General features: G+C 43.2%; 1 protein-coding gene across 1 annotated transcript in view; it reads right to left on the reverse strand.

Moving 5' to 3' along the window:
• Positions 1 to 9,714: 9,714 nt before the first annotated feature.
• NRIP1 (nuclear receptor interacting protein 1) overlaps positions 9,715 to 27,264 on the reverse strand; it is a 109,231-nt gene continuing 91,681 nt past the window's right edge. The window contains exon 2 of the mRNA XM_063956350.1: positions 9,715 to 16,163. Coding sequence (XP_063812420.1) covers positions 12,487 to 15,876 — 3,390 coding nt within the window. The 5' untranslated portion in view covers positions 15,877 to 16,163 and the 3' untranslated portion in view covers positions 9,715 to 12,486. The remainder of the gene's footprint in view (positions 16,164 to 27,264) is intronic.

A 27,264-nucleotide genomic window follows, 5' to 3' on the forward strand; every position in this document is an offset into this window, starting at 1 on the left:
CAGTGCAGGGGAGGCAGATATAACATGTGCAGAGAGAGTTAGATTTGGGTGGGGTGTGTTCACACTGAAATCTAAATTGCAGTGTAAAAATAAAGCAGCCAGTATTTACCCTACACAGAAACAATATAACCCACCCAAATCCAACTCTCTCTGCACATGTTATATCTGCCACACCTGCAGTGCACATGGTTTTGCCCAACTGCTAACAAATTTGCTGCTGCGATCAACTCTGAATTACCCCCAATACTGGACTTCAAATCAGTTTTGCAGAACTAATTCTTGGTGAACAGATTCTCTTCTTGGCATCATTTCCAACGCTCACTCCACATCAAAGACACTGCACTCTGGTGAGGACCCAGGACATTGCCAGCATACACAAGGGACTCCTTCAAGGGACTATGGGCCTAATTCAGACCTGATCGGTGCTGTGCATTTTCGCACAGCAGCTGATCAGGTCTGAACTGCGCCGACACCGCAGTGCGCCGGCGCATGCCAGACGACCGATGGCCGTCTCAGCCCTGCAATCGCCTCAGGCAGAGGCAATCGCTGGGTGGGAGGGAGCGGGCCGGTGGCGTTTGGCCGCCGTTTAGAGGGCGCGGTCCGGGAAATGCAGGCGTGCCCGGACTGTGTGGGGGGCAGCCCGCGGCGGCTGCGCGACGTCACACGCAACTGATGTGACAAGCACAGCGACAAGTAGCTCCCTGCCAGCACGCAGGAGCTGCGCCGCCATGGAGCTACTCTTCTAGTACAAAAGCATCGCCACTGTGCAATGCTTTTATACTTGTGCGACGGGGTAGGGCCTGACATGCGGGGCGGACTAGCCCTGTGTTGGGCGTCCCCCCGCATGTCTGTACACATCTACAATCAGGTCTGAATTAGGCCCTGTCCCTCCAGCGGTTCATATGTGGTAATGATCTTACATTTGGACTGTGCCATCAGCTCCTAATAATTTCCTGTACACCCATCTGCAATCCAGTTTATACTTAAAGGAACGGACACTATTAGTTGAGCAGCTTGAATTTGGCGACCGTTTATCTATGAATTTTAAAACAATTGATATAGGTTTGTTTCTATTAAATGTGAACCCTTCATTCCATCCGTTTTTGATAATCTTTAATTACCAGCGCTGCTATTTTACTATTGTGTTTTTTCGGTGCCCTACAGCCCTGACCTGGCACAGAGCGATTTCTTTGAACCACCTGGGTAGAAGGCGATTTGCAGCGGACAATGAATTTCAGCAAGCTGCCATGTCCTGGCTTGAGGCGCTTGACACTGATTTCTTCTATGCCGGGATAGAGGGGGTCATTCCAACCCACTCGCACGCTGCTGTCTTTCGCAGTGGTGCGAACGGATCGGTTCTGCGCGTGCACACCGGCCACAATGTACAGGCGCGCCGTTGCCGAGCGTTGGCCATCGTTGGGCAACGACATGAAAAATGAAGAAAGCGATCGCTACGGTGATCGCAAGAAGATTGACAGGAGGAAGGCGTTGCGGGGCGTCAACTGAGAGTGGTGCGGCAAACGCAGGCGTGTCCAGGAGTTTGGAAAGCGGATGTCTGACGTCAATTCCAGGACCTGCAACGCTGGATTGATCGCACAGGGTAAGTAACTCTTACCCTTGTCTTGTTCCACACAAAACTTTTTTAGCATAGCAGGGCTGCACAAGCGATCGCAGCCTTGCTATGCAAAACTACACTCTCCCATAGGCGGCATCTAGTTGATCGCATGGGCTGCAAAAAAGTTGCAGCGTGCGATCAACTCGGAATGACCCCCAGAGGCCTTAGTGTACAGTTGAACAAATGCTTAGACGGGTATGGGGACTGTGTGGAAAAATAATCTGGACAAAGGCTATACTATTGATTATACGTATACGCATGAGCTGAATACATTTATGCAATGAGAGGTCGTGTTACCTATCTTATTGAGCCACCCTCATATTTTGTCAGTCTTTAAGACAACTAGATCCAGATGCAGCTTCGAGCGTCCTTCTGCATAATCTGACCAGGACACCAAATAAACATACTCCTATCACTGTAAAATCCCTATATTTCTCTAGATCTATTTATGCCAGTAAACATTGTACACAGGGGGCAATTCAGACCTGATCACTAGGGTGCATTTTTTGCAGCCCTGCGATCAGATAGTCGCCGCCTACAGGGGAAGGTCTGTGCAGTTGTGCAATGGCATTTGTAGCAGAGCGGCACAAACATTAGTTTGTGCAGCCTCTGCCCAGCCCAGGACTTACTCTTCCTCTGCGATGCAATCCTGCTGATCGGAGCCGGAGCTGACGTCAGACCCCCCCTCCCTGAAAACGGCTGGTTCCGCCTGCGTTTTTTCAGACACTCCTGTAAAACGGTCAGTTGCCACCCACAGATGGCTTCTTCCTGTCAATCACCTTGCGATCACCCGTGCATTAGTCTGATGCGCCGACGTATTGCGGTGCATAGGCATGTGCAGTTCAGATCTGATCGCCCGCTGTGCGACAACGCACAGCAGTGATCCGGTCTGAATTACCCCCATAATCCTAATTGAGGCAGTGCTGAAAGACCCAAATAGACCACTTTGCAATAAAGCAACATTAAACCAGAATTCCATCTTCCCTATTAACAAGATAAGGTGGAATAGCTTCTAATGAATTTATTCATATAAGGCTCAAACAGAATTATGGCTTTTACAGGCCGAGAAAACGTCAGGCTAAAAAGGTTGCCTATTCTTAATTGAAATATGTGGAAAGTGCTACCAGTAGCTGATCTTGCCACGGGCAAGCAGGACTTTAGCCCGGGCCGCTGCTGCCCCGGGCCGCCCCCGCCGCCGTGGCAAGATCCGCTACTGGTGCCGTGCGCGATGACGTCATCAAGCACCGCACGGCATTGTGGGAGCGACCATAGACGCAAGAGGTCATAATTGACCTCTAGTGTCTATGAGGTGCTATAAGACATAAATCCGAGGAGCGGCGCCGGCAGCTGGAGACGGAGGGCAGCAGCGGTCGGGAAGCAGGAGCGGGGATGGTATTTATTTATGTAAGCGGCACAGCTGCACAGGGGGCACATCTACTGAGGGCACAGCTACAAGGTGCGCCACTACTGAGGGCACAGCTACAGGGGGCATAGCTGACCACCCCCCCTCCCCATGAAGCCACACCCCTATTTTTGGCCATGCGCCAATGGTGTGCACTAACCCTGGGGGGGGGGGGGGTGCCGAAGGAAATTTTCACCCTGGGCGCCACAAGGTTTAGAACCGGGCCTGAGTGCTACCAAACTGCACAACAGGTGCTAAATTACATAAGAAACATATTGGAAAACATACCGTACATCATCGTTTTTATTTTTCCACTTTCCCATTAGATTGGGACTTCTCACCTCCCAATTCAAAGTATAATCATTTTGTTCCTCAGGACCTTGGCAAAAGCGGTTCAAGTTCAAAGCGATTCTTTCAAATTCTTATCCTTTCTCGATTAACTATTTGGCCAGAATATTTTTAGCTTTTAAAATAGGTTATTTTCTAGTAGCTTAATAAAGCATTGGGAAAAGAACACTTAGCAAATGACTGATTGATTTTATTACTTTGTAAATTAATGGATAAAAGTAAAGTTGCAGGCGGCAGCCACCTTTCTTGACCTTATAAAATGTTAATTATAGGAAAGAATGACTAAAGAAATATAACATGGCACTGCCCAGTCCAGCAATTATCTCAGAACGTAACGTACACTACTAGCAATTACAATCCTATGTGGGAACTGCATGCAGACTGAGCAGTGAACTTACAGTACTTTGTAGGATTTTCTTGTAATTAGCATACAAGTTCTTGTGAAGAACAACGATTAAATTTGCATTCATTATATTTAGAGAATGGTTTTGATTACACAGGACATTGACTTGAAATGTAAAAGTTTTGGGAGAGGGAGGGAGTAAAAAAAAAAAAAAATGAAAAACACTAAGGGGGATTTTCAATTAGTGTACAGTTCTCCGGCAGTCGGAAAATCTGACCGTTTGGTATTTAATAGCGGGCGTTTGACAGTTTTTTGCTCCGTTTTCGCCATGCCTTTTCGACTTTTTTCTGGGTCGAATTGGCATGGGCGAAAACGGACCAAAAACTGTTGAAAACGCCAGCAAATTCAACAAAACACGCGTATTGGCGGCAAATTTGCAGATCCACGTGGTTTTCACCCAGGCGATTCTTCGACTTGTCTAAAAATCCGAACGGATTTTAAATAGGTTTAAGTGCCGTTTTTTCGACTAGTTGAAACAATCTGCACTAATTGAATACCCCCCTTCGTGGGTAAAAAATTGATGAGAAACGGAAAATTATTTTGACTACCAAAGAATAAAACACCATCCAGATTACAAGGTGTAACATTAAATTTATGAATCAGCCATGACTGTTTAGACACAGTAACCCAATGTTAAAACATTTTTGTTATGTAATGCATCCATTCATGTGATAGTGGTTTACCTGCAGTGTACAGAAGGCTTATACCATATACAAGTAAAGTGGTAAGAATACCAGGTTTGTGGCATATTGTGGTCTGGCAGACCTCTTTTACTAGTTATGTTTGTATTTTCTAAATTGTTTATTTTAAAGTTCTTCTTTAATATTGGAGGTTGAGTGATTGTGTTTTCAACTTAATATTCACTGATTCTTTCCAGATTTTAACAAATCATTTAGGTCGGAGAGATATTCTGTATGTTACAGTATTCTTCACATTTTCTTTTCTATAACAAATTGAGACAAATCATACAGTTAAAGTAAAATAAAATTCAATGTAAATTTGATGCCAATTTCCCCCCTCACTCCTTGTAGATCTTTTGAATGTACAACACAATTTTATTTCTTGAACATTCCAGAAGAAAATCAAGAAGCTATTTTTTTCCTAAAGGATAAGTTCCAGTTGTGAATGAAAATTAATACTGTAGTAGTCCGACTGACCGCTTATCCAGCAAATGCAAAAATATACAAAATATTTCACTTATATAGCACAGTTCACTTAAGGTTTACAAATGTGTAGTGTTTATTATATATATATTTATGAATATTAACAGTATTTTTGTATAAAGTAGCGTGTGCATTAAGTTCAGTTTCCTATGTTATAACGTTAAAGTATTTCACAAATACATTTTACTTAAAACTTGTTTTGAGTCACATCTTGCTGATCAATATTTAAGGTGATTTTCAATTATTTTTTGTTACCTTTTGTGATTGCTCCTCTACATTTTGATATCCACCAGATCTCCACTGAGCCCCTACATGAAGCAATTAATGCTTTTTGCAAACGCCATACCTTAACAGCACAGTTGTAGCAGATTGCACTCTATATAGCACTAGTTATCTTTTCAGTGGACCTTTTAAGGCAGCCAACTTATCTCAGTGGTCCGAATGCTTTCAAATTGGAACACAACTAACGTTAAGGATCGTATTAATTAGTTGGTCATGTAGCCACCAATAGCATGTTGTCCATTATTTCAGATGGTAAATGCAGTTTAGAAAGGCCTCAATAGTAATCGACGGATAGGAAGTTTTAAAAGCAACTAACAGAAAGCACACTGTGTCCAGTGTATGTCCAATATTTTAACAATTATTAGCAAATTACCTGGTCAATATTAAGATAATATGCATTAGGAATTTACTTATATACCCTATAATATATATATATATATATATATATATATATATATATATATATATATATATATATATATATATATATATACACACACACACATACATACATACAGTGGCGGATTTAGGGGGGGGGCACCAAGGCACGTGCCCCCCCTGTCATTTTTAGTGCAGACTGACATGCGGACTAGCGTCCGCATGTCAGTCTGCGGTCTCGTTTCGTCCCCTGCTGTTAGGAGGGACACGGAGGGCACAGTGCGCGCCTCTCCTGTGTCCCTCCTGTGTCTCCGGCGGCCGCTGGTCTCATAAAGGAAGTGCCGTTCGTGAGCACTTCCTTTATTACAGTGACCCGCGGCCGCCGGAGACACAGGAGGGACACAGGAGAGGCGCGCACTGTGCCCTCCGTGTCCCTCCTAACAGCAGGGGAGCGGGGGGAGCATCGGCGGCGGCGGAGGAAGGGACGCACTGGGGGGTTATATCTGGCACTGGGGGCATATTTGGCAGGGAGGGGGGAGGGGGGGGGAAGAACATCTGGCACTGGGGACATATATGGCACTGGGGGGAATATCTGGCACTGGGGGGAATATCTGGCACTGGGGGGGGGGGATATCTGGCACTGGGGGCATATTTGGCAGGGAGGGGGGGGAAAAGAATATCTGGCACTGGGGACATATATGGCACTGGGGGGAATATCTGGCACTGGGGGCATATCTGGCACGGGGGGGGGATATCTGGCACTGGGGGCATATGTGGCACTGGGGGGGGGGATATGTGGCACTTGGGGGAATAACTAGCAGGGGAGGGATATCTGGCACTGGGGGCATATGTGGCACTGGGGGGGGGAATATCTGGCACTGGGGCATATGTGGCACTGGGGCATATGTGGCACTGGGGGCATATAAAGCACTGGGGGGGGAGATATCTGGCACTGGGGGCATATGTGGCACTGTCTGGGAATATCTGGCACTGGGGGTATATGTGTACCTGGCACATGGGGGGGGGGCTATATTTGGCACTGGGGGCATGTGAGTACCTGGCACCGTGGGGGAATATCTGGCACTGGGGACATATGTGGCACTGGGAGCACAGCCCTAGCAACAAGGACTACCTCCTAGCAACGAGCATGACACCCAGTGCATGAAACCCCTGGCAACGAGCATGACACCCAGTGCATGAAACCCCTGGCAACGAGCATGACACCCAGTGCATGAAACCCCTGACAACGAGCAGGTATTTGAAAAGTAATTAGAAGCCTTACTGTAGGACTTAATGTGTAATGGGCATTACGGTGTGTGGCATAATGTATCACGGACATTGCGGTGTGTGTCAATGTGTCACAGGCATTACGGTGTATGGTATACTATATCGCTGGCATTGTGATATGTGGTATAATGTCTCAGGGTCATTGCAGTGTGTGGCATAATGTATCACGGACATTGCGGTGTGTGTCATAATGTGTCAGGCATTACGGTGTGTGGTATACTATATCACGGGCATTGTGGTATGTGGTATAATGTCTCAGGGTCATTGCAGTGTGGCATAATATATAACGGGCATTACGGTGTGTGGCATAGGGTATAACGGGCATTGCGGTATGTGTCACAGGCATTACGGTGTATGGTATACTATATCACGGGCATTGTGGTATAATGTCTCAAGGTCATTGCAGTGTGTGGCATAATGTGTCACAGACATTGTATGTGCTATAATGTATCAGGGGCAGTGCAGTGTGTAGCATAATGTATAACGGGCATTGCGATTCCTGTCATAATGTGTCACAGGCATTACGGTGTGTGGCATAATGTGTCTGGGGCATTACAGTGTGTGCATATTGTGTCATGTGCATTATTGTGTGTGGAATAATGTCTAAGGGCCATTGCAGTATGTGGAATAATGTATACTGGGCATTATTATAAGGAGGAAAAATGACAAATAATGTAAGGGGCATGAATCAGGATTATTTTTCTTTCCTGTGGTGGCCAACGTCTGGGCGTGCAGGTTGCAAAACTGGGGTATAAGGTAGTCTTTTCCTGCAATACCACGCCCATTCCAACGAAGCCACGCCCATTCCAACGAAGCCACGTCCCTAATGGTGCCCCCCCTGTAATTTTTTCTGGATCCGCCCCTGCATACATACATACATACATACATACACACACACAGTGGGGTATATATTTAATTGAAGTCGAAAGCTGCTGTCTGTCGAAAAGACGTCAGTTTTCAACTTTTTTAGGTCGGAAGGGGTTCCGACCTATTCAATATAACCCCAAATTTTTCGACAAGTCGAGGAATTAGACTTGTCGAAAAGCACGTGGATCGGCGGAATAGCTGCCGATCCACGTGCTTGTGTCGAAAACGGGGCCCAAACTGACAGGTTTTGGCCCCCTTTTCGACCATCTCAATTCGACTTTAAAAAAATGTTGAACTGAGATGGGGAGAGCAGCGCCGGAGACGGGGAGAGCCAAGGCGGGGACGGGGTGAGCAGCGCTGGAGGATGTCACAGCCACCGCTCACAGCAGCGTCCACCCGGTTCCAGCAAGCGAAACCTTGCTTGCTGGAGCCGGGTGGACGCTGCCGTGAGAGGCGGCTGTGATGCAGGGACTGGGAGAGGAGGGACGGGGAGAGGCAGAGAGACGGGGGAGGGGGGGGCTGTAGCACTGCTCTTCCCCATCTCCCCTCCCGCATCTCAATTTGACTTTTTTAAAAGTCGAAATGAGATGTCATTGAATAGCCCAGGTCGGATCCATTCTGACAAATGAATGTCGGAATGGATCCGACTTCAATTGAATACACCCCAGTATGTATGTATGTATGTATATTATTCCTGAGATTTCTCGTCCCATGCAAAACACAAAAAACATAATACAGTTTATTTCTTTTTAATTATTTATTCAAATCCTTGCAAGGAAATGAACACTAAGATTTAAAAAAAATAATAATAAAAGAATCACACTGCATTATATACAAGGCTTGTGACACCACAGGAACACAAGAATATTTCCATTAGAATATAACACAATTAAACTGTTTTCTGTAAACTTTAGAATCCATAAATGACAGACAATGAAACATTATTTCATATTGCAATGCTAGATTACTTCATTTACCATATTCTTTTAAAGAAAATTTTAATTTATAAACTATCAGTCACATTACATTACACTGTGGGTTTCCCATCCTAAAATTGTTGTTCATATCATATAATTTAAAGTGGTTATTTGACTAAATCATCAGACCATACCATAGAGATTAGGTTTAAAAAAAAAAAAAGAAAAAGAAAAGGAAATAAAAACCCAACACACAATACTGTTATTTTTGATTAGCATCTGACCTGACTGTTTTAGAGTCATAATGCACAGGGCATCTTCCCATGCATCGTACATGCAGAAGTTAATCACATTTTTAAATAAAATTCAATATCTATACAATTTTCCCCAAGGTACAATGATATGCATCCATGCAAAAGAAAGAGCTGAAAACTATCTGCTTATATTTACATGTATTAACAGACTTTAAAACAATACAAAAAAAGTTATTTGAATTTTATGGAAAACATTATTTACAGCAATCTTTTTAAAAAATATGAACATATCAATGCATATGTGATATTAATTTACAAGTAGTCAATATTATTTACATCTCTTCAAGAAAAATTATTTTGACTAAGACACACTTTTGTACTTGTTCAAAAATACAATATATTTTTTAAATGTCATCTTTCAATAACCTCTCAAATTAAATTGAAATAATGGTTTTCAAATGGAAAAATCCGATAATACCTAAATTACATTTAAATACAGGCTTTCTGGGAAGCAAATAAAATGGGAAGTACTTTGTAAGTGGCTTTTGGAGAAATAAGCTTGTGAAAGGAAGAATAAAACCCCTCCCCCCCAAACCCCCCCCCCCCAAAAAAAAAAAACCAGTAAGGCGTCAATCTCATGCAGATACTTGTCACTGCAAAGGCCTGCTACTACACAGAGATTTTGCTGCAAGCATAGGGATCCTTGAGACCTACCGTACATTAAAATACATGGGCTCTTCACTTGTGCTTATCGGAAAATGGACCATGATGAATAGAAGAAAATAGTACAGGCACCAATTTGGAATTTTGCTATTGTACACATGTGAATAACTTGAGATATCCCTTACACAGGTATCAATGATCCAGAAAAAGCTTCTATACAAGTTTCATGTGCTTCACAAGGGGTATACATCACACCAAACCCTAATTAACTCATAACAAACGTATAGATATTTAGGGCTGGTGAACTCAGGTAGCTGCCAAGGGCACAAATTATCAGGGGGCTGCTAAACACCTTCTAAGTGACTTACTTTAAATTATCCAGGGGATTTCACTACCAAGCGTAACATTCCCAGTTTAGGCCGATGCCCCACTACTCCAGACTGGCAAGGTAAGTAAAAGCCAAGGTGGTGATGGTGGAGTTTGCTGGCCAACTCAGTGAAAGAAGGGGGGAGGGCCATATAGGGACCCTGCACCGCTTGGTACAGAGTGAAGAATATAAATTGTAACTGCCCAAACAAATAAGGAAAATTCAGAAACCAAAGTCACGAGTGAGTGGTTACAAAATTAATACGTTTTCAGAAGTATTCACAATATCTGGTGAATAGTACTATTGTTCATTCTAGCACCCTGCGCCTAATCAGTTAGGGTGCATATTTTAATTTTGTAGGGCAAATGTATAATGTATCCCTACAGCTACTGTAGCGATATATCACGCATAAAATTTTGCCCTTAAAAATTTAAGTAAGCACCCCTTACTTATAAGGTGCAGGATGCTAGAATGAACACTACTGTACTATTTTTGGACAAAACTTTTATGTTTAGATCAACTAAATAATTTAGAATGTAAAGGTTAGAAAAATAATTAAAAAAGTAAATGTTAGAAAAATAATTATTGTAACATGATTTAGATCTGCTGCTAATATCATATTAAATTGTTTAGGAAGGGAAAACATATATATCTTCCCGAATAAAAAGATGCTGTGTATAGGTGGTGGCGGTGTTGAAGAAAATTAACCATTTTGGAGTTTTAATTGTAATTTAAAAGTATGGTCTTTTTACACAATGATCAATGCGGAGAGGTTTTTTTTTATTTTTTTTTACACTTTAATGCAAGTCTTTGGGTCCCTTGTATTACAAATGTATAGTCATGTTTTCCAAACCAGCAATTTAAACTAAAATGTAATACAATTATAGGCCAGAAATAAAAATTATGTAACCAACCCTTGTCATTTGATACTGTACATTCACTGAAAAACGTCAAATCTCAGAATTTTCAACTTGGAAAATGAAAATCCTTTGCCAAATCAACCACAATATTATAACCTTCAGATGAAAAAAAAAAAAAAAAAATAGACACTGACAGGGCAATAAAATTTTTTTTTTACAGCACTAATTAAAGGACATATGACAGAGCAATTCAATTGTGTGTCCCCGTGTAACACGTACCTGAATGACTGTGTAACACGTATCCGAATGGAGAAACAAGTGAATTGCTTCGTAAGGGGCCCACTAGTAGCATTCACAGGGCGAAACAATTGAATCAACCTCTGAGGATTTCATTAAACCACTGGTTTACACCTTAGTGACCTTGTGGTAACTTGTCTGGGTTCACTGTGCTTGCAGCATTGATTTTACATTACAGTCAAGCTGCCAAGCTGACTTTACAATAAAGAAAAGCTGCCAAAAACTATTAATATCATAAACATTACAGGGCGGAGAGAAATTATGTTCTCCAATCTACTGTTAACCCTCCCACCCCCCTCAATTTAAAAAATAAATAAATCTATATAACCACCTATATTAGTTCCCATTGCCCTAGCAGCAGTCCAGTCAATTTAATTCACCTATTTTAAATGGTAGCAAGGTGGTGTTAAATGGAGCAGATGGAGAAATCGCTAACCATAATCCAAGAACTGTGGTTTAAGAGTGAGCCCTTTTCAGCCAGGAGGACTGCAAGAAATATTGGAAAAGGAAAGAACGGATGCCTGTATCAGCCCCACTTTTCTGGCTACCATGAGGGCACATTAGTAAAATCTTTTGCGTAGGTAGTAGTGCAGCTTTAAGCAGGACTTAACTTTAAAAACGTTCAAAGAATGTTTAAAAAATAAGCAAAATTAATTATGCTCATCAAAGTTTTTGTCTTTCAATTGCTTCAAAAATGTGGAAGTTAGAAGGCAAATGAAGTAAACAATTAAAAGTAACAAACATTCCCACTGTTGGCCAATACAAAGTTTTGTGGCACCTTCTAAATAAAAAATGATGAGAAGATTGCAAAAATAAAATATTTGTTCTGCTGAAACCAGGTCATTGTTAGCGCCACGTTTGGATAATGTCACAATGTTATGTGAGGGAAGAAGGGGAGTGTAATTTGTGAAGGAATAACTGTATGGTTATAAATTAAAGTAACTTATTTGAGGTTACGGAGAAACTAAAGATTCAAATATGTCCCCAAAAATATAACCTCCAGCCACTAACACTAACATCATACCCGTAATGAAAGACTCCAACAAGACCACTCTGCATTGTCCAATTGTATCTGACTATGGTCAATATCATCAGGACCATTTCAAGAGTGTAAAATGGAGACGTTATCCATAACATATGTGATAACCAAATATATTCAATATATGCACAACATTTAATGGAAAAAGTAAAAATGTAAAAGTTTAAAACAGCAATACCTGTACATTTAATAATAAGCTAAACATGAGCAAGATCACAAACCCAAGTCCTTGAAATTAAACCATGTCCGTAAAATCATGCTGTTTTGTAATCATGCATGATACATTGAAACAAAAAATAAAATTCAAATTTGAATTTATTTGATGCAAATAGGATTTCAGCAATTCATTCAGGTTCCTTCTTTATTGTAAGCATATTGAAAAGTCCATACTTGCTGCCATTGGAATTATGTAAAGTTTTATTTAAAACATCATTAGGAGGTTTGGTGTAACCAATCCCATTGGTTCCTCTACTGTAGACAGATTCTCTTTTTAAGGTCATCTCTGCTGCTTGTCCCAACAAAGATTCTGTCCAGCTGGTCCGATCTCTTAAATCTTGACTGGCAGTCGGATGTGCCCCTTTTTGTAGCATATAGTATAATATAGGGTTAGTTTTTGTCAGCCTTGGAGAATCTTTCCCACAGTCATTCTTTTCCATGTCTGTAATAACCCATTTAATGGGACCTCTATCATTTGCAGAAGGACACATATTTAAATGTCCAGACTCGGTCCGTGTGGGATTTCTTAGAATGTCTGGGGAAGAATAAGGAGAATTCTTTAGAGGAGATGGATATTGAAATGTCACTTGACCTAAATTATTTTGAGGAGAATGTTTACCCATAAACATATTTAGAGAAGGAAGCATAAATTCTGAATTCCCTGACAAGTTACTTTGATTTCCCCTCACCATCTCCTCAACCAAAGAATTATTCCTATGCTGGGAGTCTCTGACACAATTTTCCGAAAGCAACAGTTGTTTCAGTACATTAAAACCTTTACTCTCTCTTGACCAACCCAAGTTTTTATTTTCACTAAAGGAATTCTGACCCATAAAATTCTTGTGATCGTGATCAGTCTTTGTACCGTTGACTTCTTCATGGAAAAACAATGTCTCACATGGCGTAGTGCAAAACTGCATGTTTCCGGCATCAGGCGAGTTCATTTTTGCTATTTTTACTTGGCTTTCTACAGGGTCATTTTGGACCATTTTCCTCTTTTTAGGCACAATACAAGGTAATTTTGATTGTTTTTGCTTGAGTTCAGCATGTCGGTTGTTTAAGTCTAGATCACTGGCATCATAACCATCATGGTTCTGACGTAGTAAACGACTTAGAAGGCCATTTCTTGAAATGGAAAAATCTTGAGGAGAAGAGTGTGGAGAGTTTACCTCCTCTGGAGCTGGTCTTACCACTTTGTGCAAAGAGACCCCTATTGGGCTTGGAGCACTTGCGTCTCTGTGCCCATTAAAGTGATCTTCAGATTCAGTTTTAATTTTGAAAGGTACAATTTGATCACTTGCTAACTTTTCAGTTCTGTCTGGGTTAACTTCATCTTTAATGTTAGGTTTCTGCAATTTTTCATTCTTGCATTTGTTAGGTGTGGCAAGGAGTAGTTGAAGTACAGTGCGCCTTTCTAGTAGGTTCTCGATTTCAGAACCAGGAAAACCAGAATCCCCTGGTGTGGATGGGCTGCTAAAACTTCTGCCTTCTTCAAACGTATGTGATGGATTTGTAACAAGTGGACTGTTTAGTCTATCAATTAACCCTAGAGTTTTGCAATTAGCAGTACCTAATGGTTTCTGAGGCCTTTGTTCATCAGGTGTTGCAGGTTGCATTCCACACTGAGCTAAATTTTGCAGCAACTTGCTAGCACTGAAAGCTGTATTCGTTTGTGCATTATCATTTGTTAGTGGGACAGCCACTTGAAGCGCTTTGTGTCTGGTAAGCTCTATCAAATGTTTAGATGCTGGATTTGCCAGTCTTTCTGATTGAATATTGCTTGTGTAAGGTGTGAAATGAGGCTTGACTGGAAAAGGCTGGTGAGTCAGATTTATCGGAGAATCGGCTTTTGTGGAACTGTGCAAAGAGAGTGTGTTTAATGGAGAAGAATTACTAATAGTTGGACTTTCTGAAAGATGACTTGGTGTTGACACATTGAACTTTGACAGGTCGTTTGCCTTTGGTGGTGTCCTTATATCATCAATTGTAGAAGGACTGTCTTCCAGTTTATGTCCAAGCAGTAACTGTAGCAATGTTACTTTCTGATACGGTTTCAGTGTAGAGTCCACAGAAGAGTCTTTATTTTCCTTGTTAAGATCAAGTCCATTAACTTTTGGATCCCAGTTGTGAAGCAATGACTCTGTTAAATTGTCTATGGAGGCTGCAGAATGCAACACCTCGGTCTTGTCTCCCCTGTTTTTGAAGGACAAATCTATAGGTGTGCAGTTGGAATGAGTACTTTCATCATCACTGCTTTCCTCTTCTGTAAAGCTTGGATTGTTATCAGAGTAATCTTCTGTAGTTGTTGGCGTGGCACTTTCTTCAAATGCCGGATACTTTTCACTGTGAGACTGGCTTTTCCCAACACTTGCACAATTTTGACTTTTTAGTAGATGCAAGAGCAAACTGTTATTGGGTGACGGCTTTCCATGGTTTCGTTCAGTGTTATTCTTATAACTAACTGCCTTCAGAGGAGAATTTGGAACGCCAAAAGGACTTGAAAATGGAGACATATTACCTGGATTACTGATTCCATTGGTTATTGTCCTTGGATTATTGTTGAGGGTAGCATGCCCATTTGTTGACAACTGGAACCGGCCAAGATCTTTCTCCGAACTCTCTTTCAACCTTGCCATTGCAGCCAGTCTCTCGCTTGCCAACTGACTGGCACTCTGTGCTTTTAGAGCATGTTCTCTTGAGTACTGCTGCAAGTGTGCTTCACTAGAGAGCAGCAGAGCTAGCTGGCTGCAAGCCACACTTGGTTTAGGTGAAGCAGTGGGGCTTGACCTTTTCTCCACCATATTTGCAACAGCTTGAAGTCTTGCAGCACATGAAATTGGCTCACCTGCTCCTTTGGTGCTACTTTGTGCAGAAGGAGGTTCGACAAATTTTTCCTGAATAGAACCATTAGATAACCCAGTCAGATTATTGTCAACTATATGATCTTTTGATCGGCTTTTGTTTAGGATAGTCTTTAAGTGATTCGAGGCCAAACCATAGCACTGACTATCTTTTTCTTCATGTACTGCCTCTTGGTTAAGGGAAAAACATTGATCTTTGAGACTTTGTTTTATATGTTGAGACAGTGCAACACTCTGCAATCTAGAGCTGAATGACTGAAGCAAAGAGGCAAGGAGTGTGCTATCCTGTTTGCCCTTGGGGACATTTTCAACCATTCCGGCCAACAGAGACTCATTTTTCTCGTTTACATTGATAGCATCAGAGATCCGCCTTCTCTTTGCAGCATTCCAGTCTTCTGAAGATTGCAGAAGTCTGGCTTTCTTTAGATGCAACATTCCAGATGACTGGCTATTGTTGTGCACCGGGGCATTACTTTTACAGTTAGTAAAAACATTCCCAGAAATTTTAAAGTTGTCATCGACTTTCACATGGCTTGCGAGTTTGTCAACTGCTGTCCCAGAACCACCGGCTGCCTGATGCATTAGTAATCCTTCTAGATACGTTAAAACAATGGGATCCTGTTGCATTTCAGAGCTAAGCTCTTCTCCATGAGTCATGTTCAATATCCGTATGCGTAGAAGCTAGGTCTTTGCCTACTTTTGAGAGCGAAGATGTGGGGCAAATTTTATACAGCAATTTATTTTTATTTTTTGTAATAATTTGCAGCCAGTGTGAAATTCAAAGCAGATGTTCTCTGAAGAATCATTGCCTGGAAAATGAATGTTCCATTGAATTACTCTGCAGGCAGCATGTTCAAATGATGTGCGTCAAACCTTCATACTGCTAGAACAAAAGTCTTGTCCTTTATAGAAACGGCACTTCAATTCTTGCATCAGAATTCACCCTGCAAATCAAGAAGACAAATATAAGATTTTTTTTCTAAGAAACAAAGAGTCAAAAACATACTTCATTCTTCTGAGCTGATTAATGTATCTTTGTGCGCTTAAGAAAAATAAACTAAAATAAAAATAGTAATCCACAAAATATTTTTGCTAACAGCAGCTCACAAAGGAAAGTCTTTTTGTAACCCGCCATAAACACATCACTTTGCAAGCTGAACCAACACTGATTGAAATACAACTTACAAATTCACTAAGAACCAATGTATCTTAAATATTAATCAGTGGTTCCTAGGGAATGGATAGGCTGACGTTGCCTAAATATTAGTTTAATTCACTAAATAGCTGTTTAAAACATTGCATCTTTAAACAATACATTTAAAGTTGCTAACATGACCTAATTTAATTGTTAGGAAAACAACAGTTTTTAAAAGAAAAATGTTCTAAGTTAGGATAACAAGTTCTCTTTAAAATCTAATTAAGTTTTGTTTGGAAAAAAAAATACGATCGTTCCCCCCGTTATCACTGTGTTTTGCGATTAGCAAATGTTTTCTGGTTCCCTCTTTAGAAACAGTACAAAGTCAAACACGTGAAAGTCAACTTGTACCTCCCTTAAAATAGATTTAATGCAGGGTAAGTCCATGATTGCCACGTCAAGGTCATACAGTAGCATGTAAGATTACAAACAGAACTGATGTAACAGCTGGCATTTGATCCAAGCTTCTGGGGTTTAGAATACACTTAACATACATATACACACAATTTACGCATTTTGTACATTGTGTCACAAATGTTTATCTTTCTTAGGAGACACCAAGTATTTAGCCTTCCACAACCTTCAGTGTCATCCAGCGTAAACTACAGTAGAGCAGACAAGAAAACAATGGCAATGGCAAATGGGGCGAAATTCAAATGTTTGGTTCTGCCGGCAGCCACTAGATGGCGCCCAATGGAGCTATTTAATTGTAGCTTCGTATGGGCGCGATGGCTGTCGGTGTCTACATTTTCAGTTCGCACCCCCCTGGGGTGGCAAGCTGAGTTGCGCAAATAGTGACCGTCACTTTTCACGATCATGCCCAACACTTTGGTCGGGTTTAGCTGCTTTACGCCTCTAAACTAGACCTTTATTGGCACGATCAGCGCAAAAAAACCCCCCAATTGAATTGTGCCCCGTGATCTCCAGTCACTTTAGACGGGAAATCGGGTGTGCAAAACAATTGATTACCATCCATAATTACTTTATTTCCAAAATAAGTGATACAATTAGTTACAACAGACCAGAACCCCAATCATTTCCTCTTTACAAAAGTAAAGCAGGACTTTATTAAACTTACAACACACAAATTGCTTTATGGAATAGATCTACTATAATAAGATACAAATATTCTCATACTTTGATAGAGCTACAGATGTTTCTCATTGCATTTTTATTTTTTAGTAAAAGTTATTACTTCGTTATCTGTAAGTTTGTGCGAACTGGGGCCTGCTGTTATGTTAATTATGAAGGCTACTGACTTCCTGTCCTGCTGTGTGTACAAAAATATGTTCTTACCACCATCACTTCCAATACCTTTCATTTCAAAATTTCCACGTTAAACTGTACTGTAGACTTGACATGACCGGCCATTAAAGGATTGTGAAAATGATATAGCAGAGACGGATAATGCAATGATTTTAGCTGATGTCTTATAGGTTTGTGAAAGAATTTTTAAGCGGCAATACTGTAGTTAACAAGGTAAAACTAGGTTGGTTTTGCCTTGTAAATGATTACCTCTTTAAAAAATATGGGCATACAGGACTCGTTGGAATCCTGGCACAGCATGCATCTCGTAGGCTATTACATAAGCTATATCTTTTAAATGCTAATATTAATTCACCAGTTTTCCAAATCTCACAGCAAAATATGTTTCCAACGCAATAGCTGATTTAGCATGCTAGGTACAAAAGTTAGAGGAATCTATGAAAGATCAATTTTGTAAATCACTGTTTAAATGACCAAAATGGCTTTAAATTATTTCAGACACCTGAAAGGATTCATGTTCCATGAAGTAAAAGGAGGAATAACAACTTCCTATTTCTCACTATAATAGGAAAACCATGAGTGTGCGAAATATAAAAAAAAATGTTTCCTCTGCCATAATCAAAAAAAGATTCCTCAGATCACTAGTGTTGAAATGATCACAGCAGGAAGTGCCTGGGATTTGTGTTTGCTGGCAGCCAATCACAAGCGTTGTTAACACACTGGCTACTGGATGCAACAGGGAATCTCGAGGACCCCTGGCTTCAGCCATCTCAGAGAAATTGACACTAGTGAGTGGCCCTTTTTTCATTAGTTCTAAATGTTTTGCTCATTTGGACTATAATGAATCTCATCCACTTTTACTCTCCAGGCATAATGAACAGGGGTAGATGTATTAAACCTGGAGAAGGCATAAGGAAGTGATAAACCAGTGATATGTGCAAGGTGATAAAAATGCACCAGCCAATCAGCTCCTAGCTGTTAATTTGCATATTGTAGCTGATTGGCTTCCTTATGCCTTCTCCAGGTTAATACATCTGCCCCAAGAGGACTTAGGGGTCTATTTACTAAGCCTTGGATGGAGATAAAGTACCAGCCAATCGGCTCCTAACTGTCATTTTTCAAACCTAGCCTGTGACATGGCAGTTAGGAGCCGATTGGTTGGTACTTTATCTCCATCCAAGGCTTAGTAAATAGACCCCCTAGGGACCTGTGTTGATTGTACGCAGACCAGTAGGGTTGCAAAGTATTCCACCCCAGATCCCAATTTTGTTTATTACAGCTATCGAGTGAGACATTGAGATTTAACGGGAAGAGAACGGGGAAAAAATCATGTTAATGATAATCAACCGATGGAAATTGCTACAAACCAAATATAGTTGAAAGAAAACTGCAGATATAGAGCTAGATTAATGCATTCCAATTTTGGTGATTTTTTTTAATTTGTTTTAGTTTTTTTTTAAATGGTGGGAATAGGACACCATTGCTGGATTCACTTTTAAACATGCACTGTAGGATGCTGGCTGTGGATGCATCCAAATAATTCAGCACGTTGAAAACAAACCTTCAAAGATTTTTAGCCTTTTATTGTAGAACACTTTCAAGCAAAGAATGGTCTTGTAATAGTTTTGCTCCCATTAAAATCACATGCAGAAACTACACTCTGGGGAAGATTTATTAAAGCTTTGGAGAGTGGCAAAGTGGAGATAGATAAAGTACCAACCAATCAGCTCCAAACTGACACTCATTCAACATAGCAATTAGAAGCTGCTTGATACTTTATCTCTTTCCATGTTTTGATATCTCCCCCACAGCCTGCAAACTGACAGGAGCTGATTGGCTGGTTTCCTTACCTCTCTCCAAGCTTTGATAACTCTCCCCCAGAGTGTCATTTCTGCAAATGTCATAGCGTCAAGTTCTAGCACCCACATATGGGTTGTAGACGAGCGGCTATACTAGTGTGTTTTAGGACCAGTGACCAGACCATTATGGATGACCTCTTTTATAGAAATGTACAAAAAAAAAAATGATGCCAGGAAGTAGCAGTAACACAATGTATAGTAAAACATCAAATCATGCATCACGTGAATAAACTCTGTCCTTATATTTAACAATCACGCACAGGTAAAAAGAACATAACTTAATTAGTATGGAGAATCTTTCCCCCCTATTAGCCTTTTTGGCTCACTGGACATTCATCTATTGATTGATAGAGAAGAGTTAGTGGTTCCTCCAGCTGTACAGTAATTGATGCCTCACTTAAAATTCCTGGAAGAAAGCAGATCAGCCTCTCTCGCTAATAGCGAATACTTGAATTGTTGGCCAAAATCAGGTTCCTGTAATCACTTATGCTAGCCATACATCAGACCAACTTTTCTCCAGCTCTATAAACTTCCAACCGTCCAACTAAAACAGTGCTCCACACATCTAACCAACTTTTCATTAGTGCTCAACACATCTAACCAACTTTTCATCAGACCAGCCAACCTACCAACTTCTCTCCAACTTGTGATGTCACCGAAGTAGGCGGACAGTGTCTCTGGGAACATTGGTATGCTGCACACCCCAATGTTCCATCCCATGTACACATACCCCTATGCACCTGCCTTATCACCTGTACATAGGGCACAGGGTGTTGTAGCATGGCTTGCGGGTGCTGTAGGTTTGGGGTGCCAGGATGTAGGAGCACTGGAGTGGGGGCTTACTGCCCACATATTAAGTGTGTTAGGGGCAATAGCTGACCACCTAACCTCTGTCTCTTTCCCACACACCCACGTCTCTCGTTCTCCCACAACCCCCACTTCTCTCACTCTGCCACACTCCCACTTCTCTCATTCTCCCACATCTCGCTCTCCATCATGTCTCTTGTTTCCTCTCACCCAGGGGCAAACACAGGATTTTAGGGAGGGGTTTCCAGATGTGAGATATATATATATATATATATATCCCAGGGAGACATGAAGAGGCAGAGAGAAAGAGGGAGAGACATGAAGGGGGTGGTGGGCATGGAAAGGGAGAGAGAGGTGGGGGCATGAGGACCGAGAGAGAGGGGGAGGGCATTGGGAGATGGGGGGCATGGAGAGAGAGAGAGGCATGGGAGAGAGACAGGGTGGCGTGGGGAGAGAGGAGAGGGGCGTGGGGTGGCATCGGGGAGAGAGAAAGAGGGCGCAGAAAGGAAGGCGAGGGAGGCAGTGAGAGAGCAAAATAGAGAAGCAGTTAGCAGCAGCACAATACTTCAGGAGAGGTGTCCGGCAGAGCAGTTACCTGGGGGTCAGGAGGAGGCCCCGTTGTCCCTCCAGCCAGGCACCCCGGCATGTATAGTGGCTCTGGCAGGCTCACCTCACCGCAGCCGACAAGACTTTGGTGGCTGGGGGCAATGGCAGAGGCGTGGGAGGAGTGGACAGGCAGAGACGCTGGAGGCGGTCGAGGGAAGGGGATAGGAGAAGATGCGACAGCGGCGGCTGATGCAGGATGGCGTGTGAGCGAGAGAGGATCCTGCTAGCCTGTTTTGTACAGCTGGGTGTCCTAAAAAGGAGGCTGGATTTAAACGCTACTCCTACTGAAACAAAACAAAAATATTTCTGCTGCCCTGAAATCGGAAATATTAACGCAGGGGATTATTGTGTTTAAATGTTACATTTACATTTATTGTACCAGACACAGAGATATCAGCCACGGATATAGATACATCTTACACAGCCTCATTATATATATATATATACATATATATATATATATATATATATCTATCCAGAGCTACATATATATATATACAGTATATATGTAACTCTGGATATATCAAAAGCCTCATATATAGATATGTCACCCACAGCTGTATATAGAGATATATCAGCCATGGCCTCATATATGGATATATATCAGTCACAGCCTCATACATAGATATATATCAGCCACAGCCTCGTATAGATATATATCTATATACGAGGCTGTGGTTGATATATTCTATATATGAGGCTGTGGCTGATTTAATCAGCCACAGCCTCATATATTGAATATATCAGCTACAGCCTCGTATACATATATACAGTATCAGACACAGCCTCATACATAGATATAATAAGAATTTACTTACCGATAATTCTATTTCTCGGAGTCCGTAGTGGATGCTGGGGTTCCTGAAAGGACCATGGGGAATAGCGGCTCCGCAGGAGACAGGGCACAAAAAGTAAAGCTTTCCGATCAGGTGGTGTGCACTGGCTCCTCCCCCTATGACCCTCCTCCAAGCCTCAGTTAGGTACTGTGCCCGGACGAGCGTACACAATAAGGGAGGAATTTTGAATCCCGGGTAAGACTCATACCAGCCACACCAATCACACCGTACAACTTGTGATCAAACCCAGTTAACAGTATGATAACAGAGGAGCCTCTGAAAGATGGCTTCCTAAACAATAACCCGAATTAGTTAACAATAACTATGTACAATTATTGCAGATAATCCGCACTTGGGATGGGCGCCCAGCATCCACTACGGACTCCGAGAAATAGAATTATCGGTAAGTAAATTCTTATTTTCTCTATCGTCCTAGTGGATGCTGGGGTTCCTGAAAGGACCATGGGGATTATACCAAAGCTCCCAAACGGGCGGGAGAGTGCGGATGACTCTGTAGCACCGAATGAGAGAACTCCAGGTCCTCCTTAGCCAGAGTATCAAATTTGTAAAATTTTACAAACGTGTTCTCCCCTGACCACGTAGCTGCTCGGCAAAGTTGTAATGCCGAGACCCCTCGGGCAGCCGCCCAAGATGAGCCCACCTTCCTTGTGGAGTGGGCCTTTACAGATTTAGGCTGTGGCAGGCCTGCCACAGAATGTGCAAGTTGGATTGTGCTACAGATCCAACGAGCAATCGTCTGCTTAGACGCAGGAGCACCCATCTTGTTGGGTGCATACAATATAAACAACGAGTCAGATTTTCTGACTCCAGCTGTCCTTGCAATATATATTTTTAATGCTCTGACAACGTCCAGTAACTTGGAGTCCTCCAAGTCACTTGTAGCCGCAGGCACTACAATAGGCTGGTTCAGATGAAATGCTGACACCACCTTAGGGAGAAAATGCGGACGAGTCCGCAGTTCTGCCCTGTCCGAATGGAAAATCAGATATGGGCTTTTGTAAGATAAAGCTGCCAGTTCTGACACTCTCCTGGCCGAAGCCAGGGCTAGTAACATGGTCACTTTCCATGTGAGATATTTTAAATCCACCTTTTTTAGTGGTTCAAACCAATGAGATTTTAGAAATTCCAAAACCACATTGAGATCCCACGGTGCCACTGGAGGCACCACAGGAGGCTGTATATGCAGCACTCCCTTAACAAAAGTCTGGACTTCAGGAACTGAAGCCAATTCTTTTTGAAAGAAAATCGACAGGGCCGAAATTTGAACCTTAATAGATCCCAATTTGAGACCCATAGACAATCCTGATTGCAGGAAATGTAGGAATCGACCCAGTTGAAATTCCTCCGTCGGAGCACTCCGATCCTCGCACCACGCAACATATCTTCGCCAAATGCGGTGATAGTGTTGCACGGTTACTTCCTTCCTTGCTTTAATCAAAGTAGGAATGACTTCTTCCGGCATGCCTTTTTCCTTTAGGATCCGGCGTTCAACCGCCATGCCGTCAAACGCAGCCGCGGTAAGTCTTGAAACAGACAGGGACCCTGCTGAAGCAAGTCCCTCCTTAGAGGTAGAGGCCACGGATCTTCCGTGATCATCTCTTGAAGTTCCGGGTACCAAGTCCTTCTTGGCCAATCCGGAACCACTAGTATCGTTCTTACGCCTCTTTGCCGTATAATTCTCAATACTTTTGGTATGAGAGGCAGAGGAGGAAACACATACACCGACTGGTACACCCAAGGCGTTACCAGCGCGTCCACAGCTATTGCCTGCGGATCTCTTGACCTGGCGCAATACCTGTCCAGTTTTTTGTTGAGGCGAGACGCCATCATGTCCACCATTGGTCTTTCCCAACGGGTTACCAGCATGTGGAAGACTTCCGGATGAAGTCCCCACTCTCCCGGGTGAAGGTCGTGTCTGCTGAGGAAGTCTGCTTCCCAGTTGTCCACTCCCGGGATGAACACTGCTGACAGTGCTATCACATGATTCTCTGCCCAGCGAAGAATCCTTGCAGCTTCTGCCATTGCACTCCTGCTTCTTGTGCCGCCCTGTCTGTTTACATGGGCGACTGCCGTGATGTTGTCCGACTGGATCAACACCGGTTTTCCTTGAAGCAGAGGTTCTGCCTGGCTTAGAGCATTGTAGATTGCTCTTAGTTCCAGAATGTTTATGTGAAGAGACGTTTCCAGGCTCGTCCACACTCCCTGGAAGTTTCTTCCTTGTGTGACTGCTCCCCAGCCTCTCAGGCTGGCGTCCGTGGTCACCAGGATCCAATCCTGTATGCCGAATCTGCGGCCCTCTAATAGATGAGCACTCTGCAACCACCACAGAAGAGATACCCTTGTCCTTGGAGACAGGGTTATCCGCTGGTGCATCTGAAGATGCGACCCTGACCATTTGTCCAACAGATCCCTCTGCATGGAATCTGCCGAATGGAATTGCTTCGTAAGAAGCCACCATTTTTCCCAGGACTCTTGTGCATTGATGTACAGACACCTTTCCTGGTTTTAGGAGGTTCCTGACAAGCTCGGATAACTCCTTGGCTTTTTCCTCCGGGAGAAAAACCTTTTTCTGAACCGTGTCCAGAATCATCCCTAGGAACAGCAGACGAGTTGTCGGCATTAACTGGGATTTTGGAATATTCAGAATCCAGCCGTGCTGTTTTAGCACTTCTTGAGACAGTGCTAATCCCCTCTCTAGCTGTTCTCTGGACCTTGCCCTTATTAGGAGATCGTCCAAGTATGGGATAATTAATACGCCTTTTCTTCGAAGAAGAATCATCATCTCGGCCATTACCTTTGTAAAGACCCGAGGTGCCGTGGACAATCCGAACGGCAGCGTCTGAAACTGATAGTGACAGTTTTGTACAACGAACCTGAGGTACCCCTGGTGTGAGGGGTAAATTGGAACGTGGAGGTACGCATCCTTGATGTCCAAGGACACCATAAAGTCCCCTTCTTCCAGGTTCGCTATCACTGCTCTGAGTGACTCCATTTTGAACTTGAACTTCTTTATGTACAGGTTCAAGGACTTCAGATTTAGAATAGGTCTTACCGAGCCGTCCGGCTTCGGTACCACAAATAGAGTGGAATAATACCCCTTTCCCTGTTGTAGAAGAGGTACCTTGACTATCACCTGCTGAGAGTACAGCTTGTGAATGGCTTCCAAAACCGTCTCCCTTTCTGAGGGGGACGTTGGTAAAGCAGACTTCAGGAAACGGCGAGGCGGATCTGTCTCTAGTTCCAACCTGTACCCCTGAGATATTATCTGCAGGATCCAGGGATCTACCTGCGAGTGAGCCCACTGCGCGCTGAAATTCTTGAGACGACCGCCCACCGCCCCCGAGTCCGCTTGAGAAGCCCCAGCGTCATGCTGAGGCTTTTGTAGAAGCGGGGGAGGGCTTCTGTTCCTGGGAAGGAGCTGCCTGTTGGTGTCTCTTCCCCCTTCCTCTGCCTCGTGGCAGATATGAATATCCCTTTGCTCTCTTGTTTTTAAAGGAACGAAAGGGCTGCGGTTGAAAAGTCGGTGTCTTTTTCTGTTGGGGAGTAGCTTGAGGTAAAAAGGTGGATTTCCCGGCTGTAGCCGTGGCCACCAAATCTGATAGACCGACTCCAAATAACTCCTCCCCTTTATACGGCAAAACTTCCATATGCCGTTTTGAGTCCGCATCGCCTGACCACTGTCGCGTCCATAAACTTCTTCTGGCCGAAATGGACATAGCACTTACCCGTGATGCCAGTGTGCAGATATCCCTCTGTGCATCACGCATATAAAGAAATGCATCCTTTATTTGCTCTAAAGACAGTAAAACATTGTCCCTATCCAGGGTATCAATATTTTCAATCAGGGACTCTGACCAAGCTACTCCAGCACTGCACATCCAGGCTGTCGCTATAGCTGGTCGTAGTATAACACCTGTATGTGTGTATATACTTTTTTGGATATTTTCCATCCTCCTATCTGCTGGATCTTTAAGTGCGGCCGTCTCAGGAGAGGGTAACGCCACTTGTTTAGATAAGCGTGTGAGCGCCTTGTCCACCCTAGGAGGTGTTTCCCAGCGCGCCCTAACCTCTGACGGGAAAGGGTATAAAGCTAATAACTTCTTTGAAATTAGCATCTTTTTATCGGGGGCAACCCACGCTTCATCACATACATCATTTAGTTCTTCTGATTCAGGAAAAACTATAGGTAGTTTTTTCACACCCCACATAATACCCTGTTTAGTGGTACCTGTAGTATCAGCTAAATGTAACGCCTCCTTCATTGCCAAAATCATATAACGTGTGGCCCTACTGGAAAATACGGTTGATTCGTCACCGTCGCCACTGGAATCAGTGCCTGTGTCTGGGTCTGTGTCGACCGACTGAGGCAAAGGGCGTTTTACAGCCCCTGACGGTGTTTGAGGCGCCTGGACAGGCACTAACTGATTGTCCGGCCGTCTCATGTCGTCAAACGACTGCTTTAGCGTGTTGACACTATCCCGTAATTCCATAAATAAAGGCATCCATTCTGGTGTCGACCCCCTAGGAGGTGACATCCCCATATTTGGCAATTGCTCCGCCTCCACACCAATATCGTCCTCATACATGTCGACACACACGTACCGACACACAGCAGACACACAGGGAATGCTCTTAACGAAGACAGGACCCCACTAGCCCTTTGGGGAGACAGAGGGAGAGTTTGCCAGCACACACCAAAAGCGCTATATATGACAGGGATAGCCTTATAATAAGTGCTCCCTGTATAGCTGCTTTTATAATATAATTTTTGCCACTATTTTGCCCCCCCTCTCTTGTTTTACCCTGTTTCTGTAGTGCAGTGCAGGGGAGAGACCTGGGAGCCGTCCTGACCAGCGGAGCTGTGTAAGGAAAATGGCGCTGTGTGCTGAGGAGATAGGCCCCGCCCCTTTTCCGGCGGGCTCGTCTCCCGCTCTTTAGTGTATTCTGGCAGGGGTTAAATATCTCCATATAGCCCCCGGAGGCTATATGTGAGGTATTTTTTAGCCAAATAGGTTTTCATTTGCCTCCCAGGGCGCTCCCCTCCCAGCGCCCTGCACCCTCAGTGACTGCCGTGTGAAGTGTGCTGAGAGGAAAATGGCGCACAGCTGCAGTGCTGTGCGCTACCTTTAGAAGACTGAGGAGTCTTCTGCCGCCGATTCTGGACCTCTTCATGTTTCAGCATCTGCAAGGGGGCCGGCGGCGAGGCTCCGGTGACCATCCAGGCTGTACCTGTGATCGTCCCTCTGGAGCTGATGTCCAGTAGCCAAGAAGCCAATCCATCCTGCACGCAGGTGAGTTCACTTCTTCTCCCCTAAGTCCCTCGTTGCAGTGATCCTGTTGCCAGCAGGACTCACTGTAAAATAAAAAACCTAAGCTAAACTTTCTCTAAGCAGCTCTTTAGGAGAGCCACCTAGATTGCACCCTTCTCGGCCGGGCACAAAAATCTAACTGAGGC

This window comes from Pseudophryne corroboree, chromosome 2, assembly GCF_028390025.1.
Source record: "Pseudophryne corroboree isolate aPseCor3 chromosome 2, aPseCor3.hap2, whole genome shotgun sequence".
Lineage (NCBI taxonomy): Eukaryota > Metazoa > Chordata > Amphibia > Anura > Myobatrachidae > Pseudophryne > Pseudophryne corroboree.